Below are 27,830 nucleotides of genomic sequence, written 5' to 3'. Positions count from 1 at the left end.
TCGATTGTCTAATGCAGTTGAGATGTAGTCGGCATATATTACTAAAGTTGTTTCTATGGCAATCTTGGAGAAAAAACCATGCTTGCATTCTATGATTGATGACTTGATATAGTGAAATATAGAGTCATAAACGATGCTTTCAGCAATCTGCTGAAAATGGACAGTTCACTGATACCTCGATAATTTATTACTGAGTTTCTATTACCAGAGTTTTTATAAATCGGGACTAGGAGAGTAGTTTTCCAAACCTCTGGGAAAGCACCAGACTGCATGGATTTGTTGAATAAGATGCTCAAGGCATAGCTCAAGACCAGAAGCACAGTTTTTAACGAAGTATGTAGGGTAACCATCGATCCCAGTACTCTTATTCACATCGAGTGACTTCATTTTCTCTAATATGTTGTTGTTGTTAATGTGCTGGTGCGTCAGAGCGAGCGGCGTCATTCACATAGACTTGATCTTCTGGGAAAATCGTGTACCACTTATAAACAATCATCGTATGCCACCGTCAAAATTTTAAGTGTTTTCAAGCACCTAATTCCATTGTTGACACAAAATTTGATGCAAACTCTTTTATCCATTTTTTTGGATAGCAGAAATACGCTGAACACCCGAAACACTTTTCACCAATACCTCTCACCAACAAACTAAAATGCTAAACAGCTGAAACTGTGGATATTCCACACGGGGGTACCAACATAAAATTATCGCTAATTGAATAAGCGCAGCCCGCGAAATTTGAACATTCACCTTATTTTTTGAACAGACCCCGTATAACAATAAGTATCAATGTAACCAATGACAATATGGAATTGAATGGGATGAAAATTTGACAGTTCCACTCCGTTTATGTAATATGACAGTTATACGTCAAAGTTTCAGCTAAAACAAGTTTAAATTTCAATATTAATGGCTGCATTCAGAAACCAGCAGTTCTACAAACTACTCAGGCCAATGGTTACTATCAGAAGAACGAATGCGCTTCAAGCAAAAAACAAGAACTCGCCTACGAAGGTGAATATCGAAGACAAAGTTGCCGTAATAACAGGAGGTGCTTCGGGAATAGGCTTCGAAATAGCCAAAGAATTCCTCAAGGCAGGCATGTCCGCTCTAACTATAATAGACAACGACAAGAAGAAGTCGGAGGAAAGTTTAAAAATACTTTCCGACGAATTCGGGGAGGAAAAAATCCTGCTGGTCGAAGCGGACGTCGCAGACACAGACCAGATGGACGCTGCATTGAGGAACGCCGTTCTGCACTACCAGACGATCGACATAATAGTCAATAATGCGGGAATATTGGATGATACCAAGTGGGAGCAAGAACTGAGAACCAATTTGCGGGGTTGTGTTATCGGTACATTGCTGGGAATGCAATATATGGCGAAATCCAGTTCAGGAGAGGGTGGGACAATTGTGAACATCGGGTCGATAATGAGTATCATTCCGTCATGTGGGTTCCCCATTTACACGATGACCCAGTTTGGGATTGCCGGTAAGTTGATGTATGTTAACTGCATGGTTTTGGTTAAAAAAGGATTGCAGACGATTTCGGTGGAACGGAAATGATGCGAAATCAATCTGATAATGATAATCAGATTGAAATCAATCAATAATGATAATACTATTATTTTCTACAGGTGTACACCCAATAACAAAAAACGCTAAATTTTCGTTTTGTGGACACCCGGCGATTTTGAAAAAATGTTTGACTGTACTTACGTATTTTGATGCGTAGATTACGAATCCGAAAGAAAAAAGCGGCGCTCTCCCTTATTTAAAAAGTTACGGCCCTTCAAAGTTCAGAAAAGGGCAACTTTTCAGCCTTCTTTTTCACCAAATAAACTACTTACACCTTTACACCTTATTCCTCCTTCTTTGACAGTTTCCACTTCAATAATCAACATTTTTCTTATAAAAAACTTAATTTAAAAACGAATGCTTCTCCTGGTGACACTCTTATATTTGTAGGTTAGTGACATTTCAGAAAAAAGCGGTTGGTATTTGTCGTCACCTACTATTTTAAATTCGTAGATTTAAATTTTTAGTTTGACGTGAGAGAAAAATACAAAATGAATTTGAACGAAATTCATAATCTAGTGAAAGTAAGAAATAATTTAATTCTATATTTGGTTCAAGTAGGAGTGTTTGCAGCAACAATACGTTGTACTAATTGCAATGAAGAGTGCAAATTAAATTATGACACATTAAGGTATAGATGCAATAGAAAGCGGATTATGAAAATACCGAATAAAAAAGCTCAGTACATTTGTTGTAATTTTAAGAAAAGTGCCAAAAACCAATTTACGAGCTGAAGAATGAAGGCAAAAAACATTTGAATTACTTTAGGAATATTGACTGCATCAGTCGTACCAACCATATCATTAACCTTAAAAACGTAAAATACAGTGATATGTAACCAAAAAGCAGCTCCGTACATTTTTTAACATTTTTATAAGAAAAATGTTGATTATTGAAGTGAAAAGTATTGAAGAAGGAGGAATAAGGTGTAAAGGTGACCTAGTGAATAAATGCTTGTGTTTTTAAATAGTTTATTTTATGCAAAAGAAGGCTGAGAAGTCGCCCTTTTGTGAACTTTGAAGGGCCGTAACTTTGTAAATAAGGGAGAGCGCCGCTTTTTTCTTTCGGATTCGTAATCTACGCATCAAAATACGTAAGTACAGTCAAAAAATTTTTCAAAATCGCCGGGTGTCCACAAAACGAAAATTTACCCAAAAAACAATGAAGAATTATATTACTTTATATGAAAAAAAATATGAAGTTTCATGAAAAATTGGGATTGAAACTTTCTACGTTTTTATACTACTTGTATTAGTAACTAATGTTACTGCAGTTTCGTCCTACAAAGACATTTAACGAATACAATAAACTGAAGTTACCAACAATTTACAGAATGGGCCAAATTGGACATTTTTATAGGGATATTCCTGTTTTCAAACTAGATAGATGAAAATTGATGGCTGTGTCTGAAAGTCAAATGACGAACTCGATGGTGGAAACCGCATATACATATCCATCATCGTTACAACATGCTTTTCAAAAATGTGCATTTTCAAAAAGTTGCTGTAACTTTTCCTGTCGGAAATTTCTTGTTTCCATGAAAACATTCCCAACACACCTTTTTCGTAGAATTCAATGCTGTAAAAACTTATTTTTTCAAATGAGATATCAATAATTATTGATGAAGAACTATTATTTTTGATGGAACACCCTGTATAATTAAATAGAGTTTCTCTGTATCCGTATCTGTAGAGTAGGAAGGTTGTGTGTAGCCCTCAGCACTTAGGACACATGTGATTCATTGTACATCCTCCCGAGGAGTTGTCCTCCTAGATCATCGTCCAACCTGTCCTTTCCAGGAAGGTGGACAGGTCACTACGAGACATCTCCTTTATATCGACAGGTGTAGGCCAAGACTCGCCGAACACACACTCTCTTACTGACGATAACTCCGGGCACTCGCATTGGACATGTCTGACAGTCTCATCTTCCTGTTCACACATCCTGCATGTAGGTGTGTCCACTAGCCCCATATTATGGAGGTGTTTCCTTAGTTGACAGTGGCCAATCAGAAATCCTGCTGTTAAGCATAGATTTTTCCTGGTCATCACCGGATATTTCTTTGGCGCCAGCTTCCCAGGGTCGCCAAGGGTGATCCTGTCAAAATGGCATCCTTTGATTCCATCTCATCTCTTCACGAATTGAGCTTGGGTGTAACATTTGACTGGTTCCGCAATTGTCGAAGTCATCAGGCCGTAGGTGCCACTGGGTCCTAAAATTCTTAGTCAAGCCGCTTCCTTGGCTAAAGAGTCGGCAATGCGATTACCTTTACTCCTGTTGTGTCCTTTAACCCACCTCAGGATACTGTTATTATCTACCGAGGCTTTGGCTCACTCTTGGTGACACTGTAGTACTAGCCCTGAGGTTACACGTTGTCTGTTCAAGGCTAATAGGGCTTGTCTGCTGTCTGCTGTTAGTGCAGATTGTTATGTTTTTTCCAGAAATTCCTTTTCTGTTTATTTCTTTTGTGGCGATTGAGTTACCAGCCAGTTTTGTTTGGACCACGCTGATATTTTTTCACATTCCCCACTTAATCCTTAGACTTACTGATCTGGAGTACACTCCACATCCTGAGCCTTCTTTGGTTTTTGAGCCGTATGTATATATGCGTATTGCATTTGTAGCATCTGACTCTGTGTTGTTTTATTTGTATTTTGTAGGGTTTATTGAACACAAACCTGGGTTCAATTGCATCATTGGTTGCCTGCAGCAGAGGTTGCGCAGTAAGCGCTTCTCACCATAGGCCCAGCCTCAATTGACCCATTCCTACTTCGAGGTTTACACCAGCCGTCTCCAATCGTACCTTTGTTATTAACGCAACCGTCTTAACATACAGGTCCAGAGGAATCAGACCCGTAATTAATTGAATAGAGTTCAAAATGTAGCACACTTGATATTTTGCTAGAGTCATCTTTGAAATACAGAGCATTCAGGTTTATTGATGTAGACTTAGAAACGCACGCATTGATCAAGTAAGCTTCGGATGACGCAGCCATAAAACAGAAAGAAATTATTCAGTAGTAGCTGTCAAATGTTGAGACTGATAATAATTTATACTGTATTCACTACTAATAAATGAATCTCCAATAATAATAATAATGATGATGAAGAACAAACAATGCAATATATTCCTCCAGAGAAGGTATTCGGAATGTCTACCAGCCTCTCCTACACACATACGACACTTTTTCTGAACGTTTTTTGTCGAATTAATTAGTTGAATGGGAGTGAGAGGTCATTTCCAAAATGCTGTGACTTCCAATGTCAACCAACAGTCTGTTGCACTCTGCATTGAATTGATTTGTGCAATTGGTAATGTGCACAAGTCTGTATGCAGTCCATCTAGCCTCTCTTTCCAGAAAAATGTGGAGAGAAGGTATATCTAGAAGGATCTCTATGGCCGCTGACGGTGTGGTACTGATGGCACCACTGATGGCCAGACAAGCCTGTCTCTGTAAGCCAGAGAGCTTCGCTTGGGCCGTTTTCTGTAGAGCCTTCGGCCACCAAGTGATCATTGGTCTGAGTATCATCACATAAATCCAATGGATTTGTTTGGGACCTAAACCCCAAGTTTGGCCCTCTCTAGGTATATATACCACCCTTGCTGCCAATCAACTGGCTGGTATATAGTTTCACTCCAGACTAGCTCTATACAATTTTGTGAGAATAGGTAAAATTATTCCCAGTCCGTTTTGAAAAAGAGCTGGAAATTTGAAGGGCTGAAAAGACTTGATAACACATTCAACTGCCGGTGCTGTGATAACTTTTTTTGCGACGTCCCAGTCGTTCTTTGTTGGCCATTTAGCGCCCTCGAAGGTGGCCGGTCTGTTGTTATCAAGAGTCAGATTTCCAGGAAAGTGGTTTTCTATCAAAAGCTTAACGTTTTTTTATTAGAGGTCGTAAATGTTCCATCGGGTGGTTTAAGCGACCCAATTTCAGTAGTCGGCTCTCTAGAGAGAATCTTGTGAATTCTTGTGAATTCTTGCGCATTCTTACGCTGCGAGGTAAATCAGAGATACTATTACAGAACTTTCTCCAAGACTCCCGTTTTGCTTTTCTAATTTCCTTGTTGTATGTCGTTAGAGTGGGTACTTGGTTGGGTAATTGGTTGGCTATTCAAGTATTATCAGAATTTGTAGCCAAAAAATTGGTGACATTTGCAGTATAGTGAAGCAAAGCCCTGACTTGTTGGAAATATATTTTTCTGAGCTCCATTGGTGGCGATTCCTCAACAAGCTGTTCAATATTTTGCCTTTAAATTTCTAAATACCTCTGAAATGTGATAGTGAACGGGCCAATAATTCTACCTCTCAAAACACCTTCCCACACACTAAATCCAAATCTGCCTTTGCTTCTCTGATTCACGATAGAATGAGTATTTTGTTGTGCTCATGTATAGGAATTGTAGCGATTGGAAATGCCGGCACTGCTACACAAACATCGTCTGTCCAAATAAAATTTAACAGAAAATCACGCAGTTGATTACAACTTTCCAGGACCAACGGAAAAAAAGCCATGTGGCATTCAAAATCTCCTGGTCTGAGTTGATGCATTCTTCTGAACTCAAAACAATTATTTCTTCCAACTCCCTATTCGTATTTGATTCATAATGAGTGCTTGTTTTGCTGGTATCTTTTTGGCAACACTGTTTTCGACAGATCACGCGTGAATCGTGTCTTGTGTCATTGTCAAACTTGTTCAGTTTGGTCTATAATTTAACCATGAATCGACTTACGAATGAACAACGCTTGCAAATTATTGAATTTTATTATCAAAATTCATGCTCAGTAAGGAAAGTGCATCGTGCACTTCTTCCAATTTATGGGCAGTTTCGTCGGCCTACTGCGAGAGCTATTCGGAAGTTTGTGACTGAATTTCGAACCCAATTTATATTATTGGACATTAAACCACCAACATGCATACGTAGAGTGAGGACCGAAGAAAATATTGCGGATTTATCCGCCAGTGTTCATGATGACCGTGAAATGTCGATTCGCCGCCGTTCGCAGCAATTGGGCCTCTGTTACTCCACTGCGTGGAAAATGTTGCGAAAGAATTTGTGTGCAAAACCTTATGAGATATAGCTGGTGCAAGAATTGAAGCCACACCACCTCCCACAACGTCTAACATTTGGTGAATGGCCCAATTAAGAGCAGCCTTCGGTGTACAGTTTATCTCACGTTTGGGGACCGTCAATTAAAAAATCTGTTTAAAATCTGTTTTTTCGTTAATCAGCTGCCGCCTAGATCGTGTGATTTAACCCCTTTGGATTATTTCTTGTGGGGTCATGTTGAAACTCATGTCTACAGGGATAAACCAGCAACGACTGACGCGCTGGAAGCCAATATTGAAACATTTATACGTGAAATACCGGTCGATATGTTAGAGAGAGTGTACCAAAATTGAACCTTGCACGTGGGCCATCTAAAGCGGAGCCGCGGACAACATTTGCATGAAATAATCTTCAAACATTAAATTATATTGATCGTTCTATCGATTCCGATAAAGATTCCATCAATTTTTTAAAATTTTTGTGTTGTTTTCAAAATCAAATCCTACACTCTTAAAAAATCACCCTATATAATAATTTTGACGTTTTTTTCTCAAATCGACCACCATCACCACGTTGTGTCGCAATCTTGCGAAAATGTCTCTAAAATGTTGTCTTCTCTCTGGATACTTCTCGTGATACAAATTGCTTGCTGCTTCCGCATTTTCCCGGTTTGTTCAAAACATATTCCATTTTTCATAATTCTCATACTTCATTGCGAATGTGTTTGAAAATTGAACAAAAACGACAAATTGAAGACCATCTTCACTGTTTCAGCTACCAGTGAAAATTTGCAAACGCTCTATATTTCAAGTGTGCTAAATTTTTTGTAAGGTAATTTTGAACTCTATAAAATATGCAAGAATTTACAGGGTGTCTCATAAAAAATAGTTTTCTATTCTGTACATCCTCATCCTGTACAACCACTTTATTTCCTGGATTTTGTAATAATAATAATATTAAACGTCTTTACTACTACAACCACACGAAAAAAATAACAATATTAAGTTCTAACTACTTATATAAAGTTATAGTAAAAGGCAAAGTTCAATTTTCGCAGCTATGCAAATAACTGCTAAATTATTCCACTCAACCTAAAAAAGTCTCTGCATGGGTATTGAAGTAGCATATCATTAACTTAAGTATATGAATACATAAATATAGATCAGTGACTGGCGATGATACGAAACTAGGCAAACTATTTATTGGTCAGGAATCGCTCAAAAATAGAGGAAGATAGAAAAGCGGAATGGTGAAACGTTCATCATGTTATTGATTTTGAAACAGATATAATTTCAATTTTATTGTAAACTAAGAGGGTGGTAGTTTTAAAGTTCAGGAATAGCATTGAATACTTCAGCTATCTGGTAACTAAAGGAGCATTTGAATAATAGGTTTTGAAAATGGGAGCTGTTGAAGAGCCTTTGAAACTGATATTATGAACATCGGTTCGAACGTCACTTTTCTAGTTTACCTGTGATCATGTGGGTACCCTAATCTGAAAACCTGCGTATATAGATCAGGACCATTTAGTCATTCAGTAGGTTATATCCGCAATGCTTATGTTTATGACTTTCCCAGGATTCCAAATAATTGAGTTCCCATTCCTTGCCTTTATAGTGCAAAATTTGGGGAATACCATCAACAGTGGAAATTATGTAGGGTTATTGGAGCGTTTGAAGGCTAAATTGCAAAGAAACAATTGCATATGGCAAGGAAAAAATGTGTTTTAATCAAGACAACGCACCGTATCACAAGTCAATCAAAACAATGGCAAAACTATATGAATTGAACGTTTAATTGCTCCTACATCCACCGTATTCGGCAGATTTGGCTCCCAGCGATTATTGGCTATCCGCAGACCTCAAAAAATTTGGCTCGAATGGGGTTGTTATTGCTGAAACTGAGGCCTGTTTTGAGGCGAAAGATAAATTGTTCTACAGAAGTGGTATTAAAATGTTAGAGCGGCGCTGGAATTATTGTGTGGCTTTAGATGAAGATGACGTTGATAAATAACGCCAATTTTGAAAAAAAAAACGCATTCTCTTTCATAGACCCGGGATTTTTCAGTGCATATCAATACTGATTACTATAATACTTTGAATCATACAGTGAACACCATATGTAACGAATAAATTCATTTTTTACTTGCTTTATTGTTGCTTAATATAATTGTTATTTTCAACTATTCTTTTTTAATTACTCTTTTTTACTTGTTTCAGGGATTTCAAATCATTTTATATAGTAGACAATGGAAGTCCGAACTAGTGAAACTCATCACGAAACATTGTCAATCACCTTCAAACATTCATTTTTTACGTTATTAGACATTCAAGAAAAACCCTGAAATACGTCTAAATTATGTATTCGAAAAGACACTCTGTGACATAAAAGAAACCCCCCCTCCTTCACCCCCCTCAACGTGACAGTCACCCTCCCAATTTTTTCAATTATATAAGGGGGTCAAGTGATACCTCACTTTGAAGGGTATTCAATTTTCTGTACAGCCATATCTTTATTTTTCAATTTAGTGCATTCATAAAAAAAAAATTGAATAAATTGTCTTATGTAAATTATTTATTAAAGCGGTAGCAATCAATGTGCAACTGATGGAAGTCTTCAGTTCAAACTGACAGCCATTTGTTTCTTGACAATAATAAAGGCGTTGCTGAAAGTTTTCGACAACATCTTGAATGGTTTCTTCTCCAATTCTGATTTGCAAACTTTCAATATTGTTTGGTCTATCTGTTCTGTTTAAAATCTGTTTTTCCTTTAATCAGCTGCCGCCCCCATACGAACGACAACTCTCAGAAGTTGACATATACTTTGGATTTTAGGTAACCTCACAAAAAGTAGTCAAGCGGTGTCATGTCGGAAGAACGGGCTGGCCACTCTATGGCATCTCGTCTACCAATCCTTCTGTTGGGAAAACTCCATTCAGATATGCACGAACGTCATCTGCAAAATGTGGTGGAGCACCATCTTGCTGATACCAGATACTCCTACCTATTTGATTCGGATTATCATTATCTGGAAAATGTCTTTTTAGCGTTGGAACTGAAAAATTAGTCAAAAACTCCAAGTAACGTCCACCGGTTAATGTTTCGTTGTAAAAATATGGTCCAATTATGCGATTATTTATAATCCCTGCTCAAAGATTTACTTTTCTGGGATATTGAGTGTGGGCCTCCATCATCCAATGGGGATAGGAAACTTTGACTTATGTCGTAATCGGCGGCAAAGTAGGTTTATTATTATTATTACTATCAATACACTCCTGCCTGGTTTTGAAATATCTTTGACAGTCCCAAATTCACGAAATTTCGTTTCTATTCTACTAACGGTAGATTGAGAAATGTGACGATCAGGAATATTTTTTATAGAAAATTTCACTTACATCCCAGTAGTATTAACACTTCTACTCTTTGACGTTCAGTCAAATGAGACATTGCTAGAATTTTTAGCCTATTGTCTGAAAGTAATACTGAACAAGAAACACAAACAACAACTGCAAAACTGTTTCTCTTCAGCAAGTTCACAGAAAACATACAATTTTTTACTCAACTGTCACGGCTGACAATTAACGGTTGGTTAAAACAAACAAAAACATTGAAGGTGAATGGCATATTGTACAGCGGGCGGATTCAATGGTGATACATTTCAACACTTTAAATTTTTTTGTTTCATTATGACGCATGCACGAAATAAAAAAAAAAGATATTGCTGTACAGAAAATTGAATACCCTTCAAAATGAGTTATCACTTGCATTTTAAAAAAATGGGGGGGTGGCTGTCACGTTAAGGGGGTGAAGGAGGGTTTTTTTATGTCTTTCAGGGTTTTTCTTCTAATAACGTAGAAAATGAATTTATCCGTTACATATGGTGCTCATTATATAACGTTAAAGAAATTGATATTGAAAAAAATCGTTAACTTCATTTTCGATAAGGTATAACATTTGCAGTAAAAAATCATGGAATTTCAATTATATTTCAGGTTTCTCAAAGGCACTCGGTTCTAGCAATCTCTACGAGAGGACGAATGTGAAAATTTTTGGTTATTGTCCCGGTATCACACAGACGAATATGTTGAAGGATGTATCGAACAAAACGATCAATACAAATTTCGCGAGCGAGTTTCAAGAGGAAATCGAGAACTACAAAATTCAAAATCCTCAAAGCGCCGCTAAGGGGTTGTTAGAAATCCTTGAAGAAGCCAAACCTGGATCGATATGGATTGCAGAGAATGATGAGCCACCATATGAAATGAGTTTTCAACCTGTTTTCAATCGTAAGAAAAACAAAGCAGCAGAAGAAATGGGATCGTAAATAGTATCTGATTGTTACATATTTTGTGTAAATTTATGATTTTTACAATACAGACAGGTATTCATCAATTTTACCTTATGTTGAATTTTTACAAAATTTTCGATTGAAATTATTCGTATACTGAAGTTTTATCACAACACCAAACCGTCATTTCAACACTTCGACACGTGTATCGATCACCAAGTGATCATCTTCAAGAGAAAGATAAAAGTAAGTCTACAATGTTGTCCTTATTTATAGCATAAATACCTCCGCTAAGTACCTGCATCTCAATTGTCTTAAAATTATTTTAGCAATGTTGCCATATCTACTAGTCAGGTAAATCTGACGACTGAAAATACTCAACAAGCTATATAATAATAATAATAACTTTATTCATTCAATTGGAAGGTTTCACGAAAGCACTTGCTTAGTATAACAGGAACAATAAAATTTCAAAAAATTGTTAAAACACAGATAAAATATATAGATATTAAATTGAATCTATAACATTGATGATAGTAAAAAAGATATATAAGAGTTGAAGATATAACTGTCGTTAGTGGTAATTTCAGTTACACAACGTGAAATACTATGTAAATAAAAGTAAAACTTTCAAATAATGGAGAGAATAATACATACCTATATACTAGTAAAAGAAAATGGCACAATAATTTGAACATAATAAAATATATAATATAAAAAAAAGAAGAAGTGTGTGGTTTCCTAATTGAAATGATAGTACCTAATGATGAACATTGAATTCAAGTTTTTTTTCTGTCAACAAAATCGGAAACTACTGTCGTAGGTTGAGAAAAAAGGAATAGTCTTCGAAAAGTACGATTCTCTTCAGGAATAGTATTATACAGTTTCGGAGCCAGGTAAGTATAAGAGTGTTGGAAAATTTATTTTTGTGTCTGGGAATAACATGATCATTTTTTCTGCGGATATTGTCCAAGTAATTCGGTAGAGCGAAATTTCGGTTATTATGGTAATGGATGATAATATTATAATAAAAGAGCTGACGAATATCAAACACTTTTGCTTCGTTGAACAGAGTTGTAGGTGAATAATAAGGCGGTTTGGAAAATACGAATTTCAGGAACCTGTTTTGGAGCAATAACTTGGAGATCCCATACTTTGAAATTCTGAGTTGTTTGAAAACTTCAAAAAAGTTTAATTTCTCCCAATAAGAGAGACTTGGAAAAGTTGGGAAATTTTGGGCCGTGAAGATAGAAGAAAAAATAGTTTGTGCATACCCTAACCGTCATGAGCATTCAGCCAATCTTTGGATAGCTAAGTAAGAAAATCAATATATTATAGTAGTAACTAATTCCTAGGCTTTCATTTTTTCGAAAGTTGGGAAATTTCACTGGTGGGGTTGGGAAAATTTGGATTCCCTCCCCCCTGGTTTTTTTTTTCGCTACGGCCCTGCGTGAGAAGGTATTTTCTTCTCTTATCCAGATAAGAAATAACTACTAGAAGGTTTGCGTGGAATGAATCTCATCGCACCTGTGCATGAAATTATCATTTACATACCTACAATATTAATATGAAAATAATAAATTCCATACACGAGAAAATCAAACTCATTTCATGAGAATTTCCGTCATCTGTGACTCCAATGATTTTTTTAGGAGTACGCCACTGCTGAAAATAATTGCATAATTATAATCAAGATGATTTAACCTTGGGAATTAGATGGCCACTCGTAATTAAAACTGCCTTCTTCATTTATTGATCATTGTATGGTAAGTGCTCTTGATTTTTAAATACTTAATTGCTCTTTTTCATGCTGCCTCTACAATCAAAGAACTTCATTTGTCATCCATCTCTCCGGGATATAATGAACCAATCATACCCTGCAAATTGAATTTACATTATTTATTGAACACGCAATCTTCACAATGCGCTATCTCTAGTAAAAGATGGATTATAATCAAGATTACCATGATATTCAGAGGAAATTAATTGGTAAGATTTTTTCCAAGGCCACCTAACAAACTTGAAGGATATTCTTCAATTGTTCTCATATGACAGCACTTTTGCAATTTTTTGCCACTTATAAAATTATGATATATTAATTATATACTTCACTATTCGCAGCCACACACAGTCTACAACAGTCTTCAAGTGTGCCCCTCCACTATATAATAATAACGATAGTGATAATAATCCCCAAAAGCGGAAATTTGTCGATTTCTAAGAATTACAGACCCGTAACATGCTTGAATTCGTGTTATAAGTTGTTTACAAGCATCTTATACACACGAATACTCAGTGTTCGAACACTATGTTCGAACCGAGTGTTCGAAAGGATATAAGAGCAAAGAGGGTCGAAGAGAGGAATCTCTGGATGTAAAGAGAACATGCGTATCCATAGATGGATAACGCAGGGCTCGATACATTCTAAGCGTAACCTCTCTATGGCCTGGATTGATTACCGCAAGGCATTTGATACAAAATAGCTCATCTTGCATTTGCTCAGATGCCTTGCGGTACCCGACAAAATAGTGAGATGCATTGAACAACTATCATTATTCGTTGTGCTCAGAAATACTCGAGGGTATAACTTGTGCCCCGGAAACCGGAGGCACAACGTCACCCTTTTGTTTAATATAGATTATCTTAAACTTTATACCTCTGGAGAGAAGGATCTCCATCACTCCTTGGGGGGTGGTGGAAGAGTACACACATGCTATCGGTATGAAATTCGGGATAGACAAATGTGCAATTGTCCATGTCAAAAGAGGACGATGCGGGGACTAGATGGAAGCATCCTACACCGTTTATATGCCGGAGAGACGTATACTTACTTCGAGGTTCGTATACCTAATGCACTCGCTAACAGCATGTCCATCATATGCGGTCTCGGCCTATATCCATCGACATAACGCGGCCCTAAGAGTGCTATATTACGGTATTGACGAGACACCGGTGTCACCCTACGCTTCGGGGAATATTGAATCCGTTTTGGGGAACAAGAAGTACCGCATTTATTGGAACTATTCGTTCCCACCCTCAGGCTCATACAAGCTAATAAGCCTGATGTAGTCCTTCTCGACGACCAGAGCAGAACGATATTTGTCGTGGAGTTTTCAGCTCGTGATGAGACTAACATCCACAAAAAAAGAGAGGAAAAACGGATATTTCATCGAGATTTTCTCTGCAGACTCTATCCACACCACTCTGTCAAGATGGTTGTGGGCCTGACCAGCGCACACTTTGCAAAAAAAATAATATAATAATATATAATAATGATATAATAGTAGTAATGATTTTTAGTTTGTCATTATATATATAAATACAATAATTATTCAATCTATAAAAGTAATAGAAAACATTACAAATGAGGCTGGAAACAACATGTACCGGAAGGATACTGTTGATCTTAGTTCTAGCCTGGAAGAAAAAAAACTGAACTAGAGAAAAAACAAAAAAAAGAAGAGAAAAAAGTAAGGAGAGAAAACATGTTGAATGTTTATACTGAAAATTTTTCAGAAGTCTATGAAATCAATGACTTTCTGATTGAGCAGCGACGAGATATTTTTGTAACAGCACTTAAATAAGGAAACTTTACTAACTTCATATTTTTGTGAAATATTATTATCCGAACTATAAATGTTATAACTGAAGGATCGTCGATATAGAGTGGATCGATGAGGCGGACGAGAAAGTAACCCTTTAAGTATGTACATCACTACGAAATCTTATTTTGTTATACAAATATGATGGACATTTGTTAATTAATATTTTATGGAAGAGTGCATCCGAGTGTAAAACACGTATATTTTTCATAGTTAACCATTTGGTTTCCTTGACTTTATATGATATTCTGTCATATTTTCTTATTTCTTATTTTCTTATTTTCCATTCAAAAATGTATTTCCGATAGCCTGTTTCATTCTTAACAAAAAATGTCTCCGCAGTTTTTTGCCCAAAAGAAACCAGTTCGCAGAAAAAAATATTTTACGAACAACTACAGAGATACATCGTTATAAGTGCGAAAATACGAAACTAATCTATCTAGTAGGTCGCTATTAGCGATAGTTGCAATTAAATTGGTATGACGCTGTCAATTTGTGGATTTTCGAAATTGAATTGATACTAATTGTGTGTTGTTGTTCTGTTCTTAATTTGTTACTTTGATAATTCACTTGTTGTTAAAATGGCTTACACAAATGAGGAAATGGCTGATATGCATTACGTTTACGGTCTATCGCAGGGGAATGGGTTAGGAGCTTTCAGAAGATATGCTGAAATGTATCCTCAACGGCAGGATCATTCTCATCATCACCGATTCGACTTCATTAACGATTACGAGAAAAGAACGCAGGATTGTGGTCGCCATCGAGAAATACGAACACCACATCTTGAGGAAGCAGTACTTGATTTGATTGAAGAACAACCCACTACCGTTACTAGGAAGATTGCTTTCCAGCTAAATGTTGATCATATGATCGTATTTCGAATTTTAAAGAAACAACTATTATACCCTTACCATCTGCAACGAGTACAGGCACTGTTACCGCGAGACTTTCTGAACCGTCTTGTATTTTGCAATTGGTTGCTGGAAATGATTAGACGAAATTGTGACTTTCTGAAGACGATAGAATTCACAGACGAATGTAGTTTTTATCGGGACAAGATTATTAATTTTCATAATTACCACATATGGGCTGATGAAAACCCTCACTTTATTATCGAAACTAACCATAAGGAACAGTTTTCTCTCAACGTGTGGCTCGAAGTAATTGGAGATGATTCAATTAGGCCTCATTTTCTACCTCCTTGATTGAATGGTGACGCATACGTTCAATTTTTAAGAGAAGTGCATCCAGTGCTGCTGGACAAAGTTCCTTTGGGCTTCAGAAGGGATATGTTTTTTATGCATGATGGGGATCCCGCCCATTTTAGTCGAGTAGCACGTCAGCATTTAACTGAAACATATGCAAATCAGTGGATAGGTCGAGGAGAACCACAGAACTGGCCCGCTCGATCTCCGGATCTCAATCCTATCGATTTCTCTATTCGGGGTCATTTACAGCATTTGGTTTATCGTACTCCTGTTCGCGATGTAGAGGACTTAATGAACCGCATCATCGATGCGTGCAGGGTAATCAGAGAGACTCCAGGAATATTTGAGCAAATACATGACTCAATGCGCCGACGTCTATACGCATGCGTAATGTCTGAAGGTAGACATATTGAATATTTACTATGATTTCTACATGTTGTGTGTTTTGTTATTAATACATTAGTTTTGTTTATTACCCTTTAATCGTTTAATGCAGGTACTAACTGCAAAATAACAATAAATCCAGTTTGCATTTATGACGATGTATCTCTGTAGTTGTTCGTAAAACAATTTTTTGCTGCGAACTGGTTTATTTTGGGCAAAAAACCCAGAAGACATTTTTTGTTCAGAATGAAACAGGCTATCGGAAGTGGTAAACAAATAATAAGACAAAAAGTAACATTGGAAATAAATTTTGGGAGTTGCGTTTTCCACCCCTTACAACCATGGGGTAAACCAAATGAATTACTGGCTAAGTGTCTTTTTGGTAGTACAAAACGTCAGGCTGATTTCAATATTGTAACTTTTTCAGTGCTTGTGAAAAAAATTGTTATACAAATTTTATGTACCCCCTTTAAAGGGCTGTATCTCAACAAGGGATGCTCCAATGAAGTTTCTTTTTATGAAAGATCCTATCTTTTTTTGGATGAGGAATCACCTCCTCAAATGTTTTACACTTCTTCAGTTACATCCTGTATATACCAAAGACATGATTTTTGCACTTTTCCAATTATAAAAATGTATTTTTATCCCGGCATGAACCGTACACAGCATCACCAATATGCAAATCGAGCGCATTTATTAATTTCATTTTCAAACTTATTGATGATAAATGACGATGAGGATAAAGCATTTTCAAACTCATGTAACTTCTTTGAACACATTTTGTGACATGTTTTGTAAACTTTAAATTCACGTCCATTTCGAAATCTAAATTTTTTGTCACGTTCGTGGGGCATATTACAGTATCATCAATAACAATATAAATACAGCTTTTCACCAAGCTACGATTAGTACCAAAACAAGCAGATTAGTTTTATTTGAATACATTTTGGGGTTACGAGCTTCAGATGCTGAAATGAGACGAGCTAGATCTTAATTCAAATTTCGATTAGCTGTAGCAACGTCATTAGGCTTGAATGATAGATATAGTTGTGTGTCATCCGCATACATATGTGAATTACAATGTCTTAAAACAGAAACTAGATCACAAGTGTAAACGCAAAATAATAAGGGTTCAAGTAATAGATCCCTGAGGCACTCCTAATTTAATAAATTCACTGCTTGATTTTCCTTTCGCATTTTTTACAAACTTTGAACGATCTTTAAAATTGTTTTAATAATTAAATTTATGGCAGGTTCAGAGAACCCGATAACTAAAGATATCAAATGCCTTGGAGAAGTCTATAAGTAGGTATTAAAGCAGTTGTGTTACCTTTATCAGCAGATTCGGAAATATTATCAGTTTTCAAGAGAGCAGTTGTACAGCTGTGTTCTTTACGAAACACTGACTGCTAGTTATCAATTTACCATGATATGAAAAAATAAGTAGGTAAGAGGGTAAGGGAGAGCTTCACAAGTTTTGGGGGGTAAAAAATTCTTGTTGGAACGCCCCGTATAATATAGTTATAGGCCGTAAATTCCAATTTTAACAAAATCCGTCTTATGGAGAAGACAGACGACCGAACGGATTGGTCACTTCGCGTTACATACGTCGACACCGAAATACCGTATTCCGTTACTCTGAGATAAAAAATACAGGAAGTGTATTCCTCGCGGCATCAGGTTCACCTCCAAATGTTATCGGATTATCTTACCTTAATTTGAATACAACTTTCCCACATTGCAGATAATAACTGTACATTTACTGCAACCACAAAGGTACAGGCAGGTTCATCAACTTTCAGGAAAAAGTTATCATTGAAATGTTTATCTGTGTAATGCCTTCTTTGAATATCCACTAGAAGTTTAAAAAAAATCACGGGATCATTATCACTTGACTGACTCGATTTTGGATCAACAGAATACGTCGCTGATTGATTTCGTTACAGTATAGTTTGTGTTTTTTTATTGAATACCTAAACATATCGAAGGTTCACTGGAAAATGGTATTTTCAAACAATTTTAGAGAGAATTTGAGGTGCTGCTGATTGAGTGTGTTGCTTTGAATCGAAAGTTATCTGAACGAATTCCGATTCTCTGCCAATTTTTCTCTACGAATTCAAATTGAACCACGGCGTTGCCGATATAGACCATAAATTTGACCAGGCATTGGACTATGATAGTAGAGATGAACGCCCTGTTCGATGTTGATTTGCGAAAAACAGTCTTAGGAGATCGGAAATGTATTTAAAATTGTATCCGGAAAGAAAACAACCATATCGAACTATGTTCAATGTATTAGATCAAAATCTCACCGAGTTTGGTTCGTTTGGAACCTAACACGTTCTAACACTGTTTCTAATCTCTTTTTTCTTCATTCGTGAAAGCCAATTTTCGCCAAAAATTCAATGACTTGTACAAAATGTCATTGAGTGTAACAAATTGAAAGTCAAATTCAGAAACATCAAAGTCAAAACCTATTATGACAAGAATTATTTTGTTTCAATATCTTCAATTTTTCGAAAAAGAACTATAACTTATGAAAAGTTAAAATCTGGTTATATTCAAAACAGAAAGAATCCAATGTAGTGCCTATAAGAAAAAATAAAGTTGATGATGGTGGCTGGAAGACGAAACGTCGGATAGAAAATCTGAAAACACCATTAAATAGCAGAGAAGAAGTGACAATGTATAAGTACGATTCATTTTCGAATCTTTCGAAAAATGAATTCAGAAAAAAATTAAAACCATTTTCCGAAATTTCTGTTTTTTCCAGATATCTCCGGATATACTCAGAATTTCAGAACTTTTTCAACAGCATACTGTTAGTCAGGTAGATGCGCAGCTTTGCCCCAATTTGACCATATTCGTATCTCTCACAGTTTCCGAGATCCTAATGGTGAGAATCGAATTTGAAACACCCTGTAGACCACGACACTGTGAAATATATGTCCATTTAGGTATCGAGCTACAAAAAACATGCCATTAAAGCGGGCAAAACTTCCGAAACAACCTAATACATCGCCCTTTTGCATGAAACAGTGTACCAGTTAGAAAAGTGATTTGACATTTGTTATAAGGTCAATGCTTTAAAGTGTTCTGAACAACGTTGCTGGTTCAGAGTTTGGAAAAACCAAAACGTTGCAATCTATCAACTGATAATATTAATTTATTTTTCACTTATCTACGACGGAAAATTAGGTTCACTTGAGATGTTCAGAAAAACAAAGATAATATATGTATTCTGGAATAACTGCTTTCGAATAAAAATTCGTATATAAATTCATCTAACCAGTTTCATTTCTTCTCTTCTCGTTTTGCAGGGCGTTTTAATATTATTATAATTTTAACGTTGTTCTAATTCACCAAAATATACTCTGTTCTGCATATTAACTGTTGAACAAGCCAGGGAGCTGGCTTGTTTTCATGTTTTTTTTATAAAACTGAGTCAGTGATATACAGGGTGTTCCAAATTAAGTCGGCACCATTGCCAACTCCTTTATTATTGATGCTACGAGTTCGGTTAAATAGGCAAACTAGTAATATTTTCAATGGACTTCTCGATGCCGAAAACAAAAAAAATTGACAGTGATGTTTTCATAATGTTTCATGGAATGATATTTATTTATAAATGGAACACCCTATATTCTATCATGTATTTCATATCGTAAAAACATTCTCAACAACAACATTCATATCACTTTCCTTCCTAAGTTTAAAATGATCGACTTATGTGGAAATATTTATTTATTTCACTTGTTTCTTTGTTTTGTTTCTTCGTATAGCAAAAATAAGCACCAATAGAGAATCAGGTATTTCCACCCCCCAAGGGAAGAAAATGAGGGTTCAAAGATGCATTGAATTTCGTCAGTTTTGAAGTTGTTAACTATGTTGACTATGAAAAAATTCGTAAAACTGACACAAAGTAGAACTTATAGAGATGCCATTTATGTTTATTAGGAATTTGACAAATTGTCACGTACGGTATACCTATCTCCCCTTCAGCCTCGTGCAGAGAAGCATTTTGAAATGCATGAAAGTATCCCAAAACTGTTATACCATTGTCATCATCATCCACTTTAGTCTTCTTACGAATGATTTTTGGACGGAAGGTTCCATTCAACCTACAGTTTATTAGTAGTCGATTTATCACATCGCACTAGTATTTCTAAAGGGACACAACTCAAAAATCAATATGAAAAAAATCGATAAATATTTCTTTATCGATCATATAAACTGTATCAAGTTGATACAGTATCATCTGAACTATATCAAGTTAATACAGTTTGGATGTTAATACAACTTGATACAGAAATATTTACCAATTTTTTCATAGTCTCAATTCAAATATACCGATTTTTGAGTTGTGGCATTTTAGAAATACTAGTGCGACATTATTATTCGGCTTCGGAAGTTGTGGATATCTTCCATGAAATACTCGGCATGTTCTACTTGCAATTCTATTGCACTCATCATATATTATTAATAAATTCATGAAATCTTCATTACTGTAACCTAATCTTGACATTATTCTAATATATCTTCTAAAAGGTAATAGATACGTATAGGGAAATAGTATATGTGTGTATAGTGTATATATATATATATATATATATATATATATATATATATATATATATATATATATATATATATATATACATATATATATATATATATATATATATATATATATATATATATATACATATACATATATACATATATATTTATGTTGACTTTTGAATATCTTCATTCTTAGATGACTGTACTCTGTTTTAGTGCTCTTGCATTATATATTGGCCATTCCTATATATTTTATATGTCTTGTGGGAAAATAAAAATTTTTATTATCAATTATTATTCTGAAAAAGGAGTTGGTTGAGTACCAGGATAAATTTTTTATTTTAAACTTAAATTTTAACTAAAATTCTTCTTCAGAGCTCGAAAAGTAGTTTTTTCGTCTTGATGATAATACTATTTTCAAAACCATCAGACATATTAGATACTTTTCGAGCTCTGAAGAAGAATTTAATTAGATGCGAAACGTCGGCAAAAATACATTTGTATTTTTAAGAAAAAATTAATCTTTTTACCCAACCAATCGCTTTTTTGAGAAAAAATTGATCTTTTTACCCAACCAATCGCTTTTTCAGAAAAATTATTGGATCACTGAACAAGTTAACTGATTATTATTATTATCATCCATCCTCAAAAACTTTCACATTTATAATATTAGTATAGATTGGTATAGATTTTCTGAAATTCATTGTTTTCTTCCTTTCTTTGGAAGATTCCCATATTTTTTCAGTATAATGATGAAGAAGTAGGAAGCCAAAAATGTTATTTTCCAAAAATGAAACTCCCCGCAGGATTATCATAGTTTCCATCTAAGAGACGCTCAATCATCTCAATTGTTTTAATTAGCTGAATACTGGGAAATAAATTTTGAAATTAGAAAAAGTTGGGTTTTACAGTACTTTCACTTGTCTTTGGTCTGAAAGCCGACCCTGCTCACTGGATTTTCTCATCAATTATGTAACTGTTTTAGTACGAAATGACTTCCGGCGTTGACTTTTTTCAACGACAATAACAGAAACATTATAATGTTGGAACATAAACCAGAAGTAAACGAGACTTGTAATTATCGTCGAACGCTGATAATTCGGTGAGCAGCGTTATCAAAAACCATCAATACTAATCAGTTGCTTCCTCATTACCTGACGTAGATAATTGATTTATATTACCGTTATATATAAAAGTCTGCAGAAGTTCATCAACATGTCTACTCATTATACGAAGAACTTGGTGTAAAATCCTATGGACCGACTGTTCAAAGAGGATTTTGAAACAAAAACCATCATCGTTTGTTTGAAGGTGATTGACAATGTTTCATGATGAATTTCACTAGTTCGGACTTCCATTGTCCACTATATAAAATGATTTGAAATCCCAGAAACAACTAAAAAAGAAGAATTGAAAATGAATAGCTGAAAATAACAATTATATTAACCAAAATAAACCTGAAATGTAATAATAGTGGAATAAAATGCAAGTAAAAATAGAACAATTGAATAAATAAAAATAAAGAAATGAAAAAAAGAAAATAAAAACAAAAAATGGAGAAATTACAAGTCACGTTAATTCACGACGTTTCGATTTTTAGTATCTACAATCGTCTTCGGGTGATGACTGGACTGATTCCTCCGAGAGATGACTATTTATAGGTCGTTCGAGTACTTTCACTTATCCCCGCTTTCCATTTTCCGCTTCACTGGTTCCGTGGAAGATGACCATTTTGGCGGGAGTTGGCCATTTTTCTCTTGATGATGGGTTTCCATATGTTGCGTATTTCTACGCTGGCTTGGCTGAATACGTTGTTGGACAACATGTATGCGGCTTCCTTGAATTTTCTCCTAAAACATCAGCAATGAAGAACGTAGAGCTCTGAACGGCCTACTTAGAGACAACACCATCTAGATCCTACCTGCAGATAAAGGAAACGCTACTGTGGTAATGGATACCGTTCTCTACGAACAGAAGATCGAGGAGGTTTTTCAGAAGGGACGATACACAAAGATCGTACGGAACCCTACTGCATCAATCGAAAGGAAGTTGTACCAGATTTTGAAAAAAAAACCAAGTCTGTTTTTCGGACAAGGAAAGATCATCGCTGACACCGCACCACAGTAAGCCCCCTCACTTGTATGGACTACCCAAAATCCACAAGAAGGACGTTCCGCTTAGACCGATCATCAGCTCCAGAGATTCGGCTACTCAAAACTTGTCTAGATTTTTACTTCCCTTAATACAACCATTACAAGGAAAAACATCGTCTTTTGTGAATAATTCAAGGCATTTCGTCGAACTACTAGGGTCAATTGAGGTCACACAGGAAGATCAACTAATTAGTTTCGACGTGGATTGCCTTTACACCAACGTTCCGGTCGAAGAAGCACTTCAAATCATACAGAGAAAGCTATCCGAAGACGGGAACCTGAGAGAGAGAACGAATCTACCTATAGAAGTAATCATGGAATTACTAGGATGCTGTGTACGAAACTGTTATTTCCAACTGAAGGACGAATTCTTTACACAAGATGAGGGACTGCCAATGGGATCGCCACTTTCACCAGTCATAGGTCATAGCCAACATATATATGTCATATAAATTAAAAAAAAAAACACATAGTTACTTTCATTATAGAACAAAGTATTGAAAAAAAAAGAAAAGAATTCGTTTATAACATTTTTTTTTAAATAAACAATTGAAAAAAGAATTGAGAAAAAGTTTTTTCAAAACCTTAAAGAACAATAGAATTTATGATTTAAAAAAAAACAGTTCCCTAATTTTAATATTTAATTGCAAAAAACGATTGTTAATTAACAAACGCATTTTTTAGCAACAAAGAAATTTTTTTAGGAAACCATTTTTTTTCTAAAAATCATGATTTTTTTTCCATTAACATAATGCAAAAAAAAATTTTCGAATTGCTTGTAAAAAATGTATTTGTTTATAATAAATTTATTAACAATAGCTGTAAAAAATTAAAAAAAATTCTTAATTAGTTTTTAGCCATGAGAAAATGAAACAATCGAAAATTAGAAAAAAAAAATTGTAATGTATTTTTTATAAAATTACAATTTTCAATTGTCAATAAAAAAATCGAAAATAACAATTTTTTTATTTTGACAACGGTAATCTATGTTTTGCCTATCGAGGATAACTTCACCAAAGGAAAAAATGCCAGGGTTTTAGTTTAATAATTATAGGGATTTTTATATTAACTTTCAATTCAGAAAAAGTTATTAATTAACAAAATTATAATTAACGTTAAAATTGGGATAAAAATTTTTTGACTGCGGATTATTGTTTATTGATGTATCCCAACATTACATGAATTCTTTCATTCCTTAATATTTACATTTAATATTTTTAAATATTTTTTTTGTTTTGATGTCAGAGTGACGAAAGGCGCGCGGAAGCCAGACTACCCGCTTTTGGCTCTATTTTCGGGGCTCAGTAAAAATTATAAATAATCGAGATACAGTTTCGGGAGTTGGGACTTTTTTATGCAAATTCATTGATCTTTTCAAATCTTTTTTCAAATTTCCAAACTTTTGAAAGTTTTCCAAGATATTAAGAAAAAACTAAAGCTCCATTTTTTTTCACTCAATTGTTTATAACATTTGTAATTTTCATCGGCGCGTTTTCGGACCTATCTTCAAACATTCTAGGCAAAAATACGAATCGAATGACACCTTGGTCATAATTTTTGGACATGGCGGAAAAATGTTACAAAAAAAGTACATGTGAACTAGACTAGGATGCTCTATTACAATTTTTATGTAAATTCAAGAAGTTTGTTCATGAGGAAGAACAATTCATTTATATAAATGAATAGAATAGAATTAAAGAACAATTCATTTATATACATGAATAGTTCTGAAAGTTTTTAATTCAGTTTCAACAAATATCAAAAATTCAATTGAAATTAGTTTCATAACATATTTACACAAATATTCCCAAAAATTCAATAAACTGGAATTCCGGAAAGATAATATATGATGATCTATATACGAATATCTAACATGGATTGTTTATTAAAATGAGGTAAATGTTCAAACTTTGCCCAAAGACATTCGATTACCTATTTTTGTATTTGTTCATGTTGGTACTTTCGTTAACAACATATGTTCACAGTTTGAGCTATTTAGCTTGTTTATTTTTTTGGTGAGAGGTATAAAACTTATAAATTTTGAACATTAGGTGTATTTGATAATGATATATCAAATCACAGACCAATTTTTTGGAAATTGATCTATATCGAAAACAATTGAAACCGTAACAAACAACATGTTTGAGAAGAAGCTTCCGAAACAATAACATCATACTATTTGAAAATATATTTGATACTGAAAACTGGCCCAAAATTGATTCTGCTGGAACTTTTGAGGAAGCCTTCGAATTTTTTTATAATACATTCATGTATCATATCGATGAGGCTTTTCCTATACAAACTCTACCCAGCGTGTTGTTGTTAAGAAAATTGGTTGCTAACAAGGTCATTCGTTCTAGTCTAGCCCTAAAAGATCTTTATATATTGCAAAAATGTTACCCAAATTTGGGCACTGCTTACAAACAATCGAAAAAGAAACACTTCTCTCTGATTGATCAAAAGCGTAAATGTCATTATCAAGATCGTATTTTAAATGCTGAAAATGATATGAAGGCCTCTTGGGAAGTAGTGGCCGAGTTGACTAATTAACGAAGAGAAAGAAAATATACTAAGCTGAACTTGAATGGAACTTGAAGAGGATCCTGATGAAGTTGCTGGGTAATTTAATAACTTTTTCATATATGTGCCCAGACAACTAACAGAAAATTTATTTAATGATGAATTTTCTCTACCTAAAAATGACTTCAATTGTTACAGTATATTTCTGAACCCTTTCTACGAGGAAAAATTGTACACTCTGTTGAATTCTCGATTGAAAAACAAAACATCTGCTGGGTTGGATGAAGTTCCGGGATTTGTGTTGTTGAGAGTACTGAAACTGATCATAGATCTTTGACAACTTTAGTTAATACAGGGCTATTCAAATTCGTGTCTGTACATGGGGATCTCGTAAACGATAAGAGATAGAGTGTCGGTTAAATTGTGGCAAAGTTGCATATTTCAGAGACCTATTCAATGATGTAAAAAAATCGAATATAGCTCTTTTGGTTGTGGATATATAAGGAAAAACCAAAAAATTCCAAATAATTTTTTTGCCTATATCTTCTTTATTCCTAGATATATTAAAAATCTGTCCACATTTTGCTATTGGCACTTGATGTGGGCTAGCAGAATATGTGCATGAATCTTTTATACAGGGTGTTATCTGACTTGGGCCACCTCCATCTTTGAATTTTTAAATACGGACCCGTATTTTTTGTTGTAGTTTTTGTATTGTTCACTTCATACTGAGATATTGAATTAAATTTTATATTTCGGGATGTTCATATTTCGAGATGTTTCGTGAAAGTTGCTATCGTGGATTTATTCAACTCAGTCAACCAATTTCCAGGGCCGTAATTTAAAAGGAAATACTTCACCCAATTATAATCAAATATTACGGAAACATCCGGAAATATAAAATAAAATTTAATTTCTCAGTATGAAGTAAACGTCGAGGATCCAAAAATTACAACAAAAAATACAGGTCCGTATCTAAAAATTCAAAGATGGGGGTGGCCCAAGTCAGATGACACCCTATATAAAAGATTCATGAGCATATTCTGATAGCTCACATCAAGTGCCAATAGCAAAATGTGAACAGATTTTCAATATGTCTGCGAATAAAGAAGATATAGTCAAAAAAATAATTTGGGAATTTTTGGTTTTTCCTGTATATCTCCAGAACCAAAATAGCTATATACGATTTTTTCATTTTTGTTGAATTTTGATTGAAATATGTTGAGGATGTAGAAACAACATTGAATACATCACTTTCCAAATTCATATGGCCGTCAAGAGGTATAACAAAATTGGAATCATCAGCATAACTGACAAGTTTGGTACTGGTATTTTTTTAAATTTCCGAAAAATCGTTTATATAAATGATAAACAACAAATGACCTAGCACACTTCCTTGTGGGACACCTTTATGAATATTAGCTATGTCAGAGTAAAACACTTCTGTTCGATGTTTAATGCAAACTTTTTGTTTTCTGTTGCTAAAATAGGACATCATGAGATCTAAAGCTTTACCCCTAATACCATGATGACACAACTTTTGTAATAAAACAGAATGATCCACACAGTCAAATAATGAAATAATGAAAATTCGCCTTATTTTTCGAACAAACAGCGTATATGTTTACGAATATGACAATTAAACACTTATGAAAATTCCAGAAATCGTATACAAATGAGCTATGGATTCCGGTATTAATCATATCAGGAGTCCTTCTCAATAAAGTAAATTTACAATTGTCACTATAATCAATAAAAGTGATTATCGATTCAGGTGACTGTTGAGTAAATATTCCTTTGAAATGTTTATCCATCGTTTTTTCAAGATAAATCTTGATTTGATTCATTTTTGATTCCTTCAATATTCTTATCTCCATCAATGTTTTGCTGTTTTCCAAGAAATATATATGTCAGCGATAGCTGAAGTTGAAACATGAATGACTACGTGATAAAAAAATCTACTTGGGTAATTTTATAGTAAAAACCGCGACAACGGGACAAATAATGATACTCCAAAATCTTTCTTCTGAGGAAAATTCCTGTACGGTGAGAAAAAATTATTATTATTAGTTGCGTGGCAATGGAAAGTTTTAGAGTGCATGTGCACTTACTACACTTACGTTTGTGGAATAAATTTCAATTATATACATTATAATATGTTATCACACTCATCACCCATCAAATCTTCTTTTATGAGCCGCTATCTACAGAACTGACAAAAAACTGGAAAGCTTGCTCATGAGAGGTGAATGAAGGTCTTCACGGTGATCTTTTACAAAATCAAACCGACATCTACCCCAGAATGAGAAATCATTTTCTATTTTCCTCTGCAACATTCTTTGCGAGAAGAGAACGAGATGAAACTAAAACACTGCCATATTGATTACAAAAGGGATAATAAAAATACCACTTTTTGAATTACCACTCTTAATTTTTTCAGCGACTATTGGCTATTCGCAGACCTCAAAAAATGCTC

At 34.8% G+C, this 27,830-nt stretch overlaps 2 protein-coding genes across 2 annotated transcripts in view; one reads left to right on the top strand and one right to left on the bottom strand.

Moving 5' to 3' along the window:
* Positions 1-27,830, bottom strand: part of LOC111505526 (whirlin) — a 112,325-nt gene that overhangs the window by 75,916 nt on the left and 8,579 nt on the right. The window lies entirely within an intron of this gene.
* Positions 831-11,025, top strand: LOC111505527 (15-hydroxyprostaglandin dehydrogenase [NAD(+)]). Its single transcript, XM_074174070.1, has 2 exons — positions 831-1,495; positions 10,626-11,025. Exons 1-2 carry the CDS (start codon positions 910-912, stop codon positions 10,955-10,957), a joined length of 918 nt encoding a protein of 305 aa, XP_074030171.1. The 5' UTR covers positions 831-909; the 3' UTR covers positions 10,958-11,025.

The sequence above is a fragment of the Leptinotarsa decemlineata genome, unplaced genomic scaffold (assembly GCF_025532065.1).
Source record: "Leptinotarsa decemlineata unplaced genomic scaffold, Ldec_3_MD MMD2_tig00000505_RagTag_RagTag, whole genome shotgun sequence".
NCBI classification, from domain to species: Eukaryota; Metazoa; Arthropoda; class Insecta; order Coleoptera; family Chrysomelidae; genus Leptinotarsa; species Leptinotarsa decemlineata.
This window is presented reverse-complemented; position numbering and strand designations above follow the sequence as displayed.

Excerpts from the sequence above, each read along its gene's own strand:
- LOC111505527 (XM_074174070.1), top strand. The coding sequence starts at position 910 with ATGGCTGCATTCAGAAACCAGCAGTTCTACAAACTACTCAGGCCAATG. Across the intron at positions 1,496-10,625 it reads GACCCAGTTTGGGATTGCCG|GTTTCTCAAAGGCACTCGGT; the intron begins GTAAGTTGATGT and ends ATTATATTTCAG.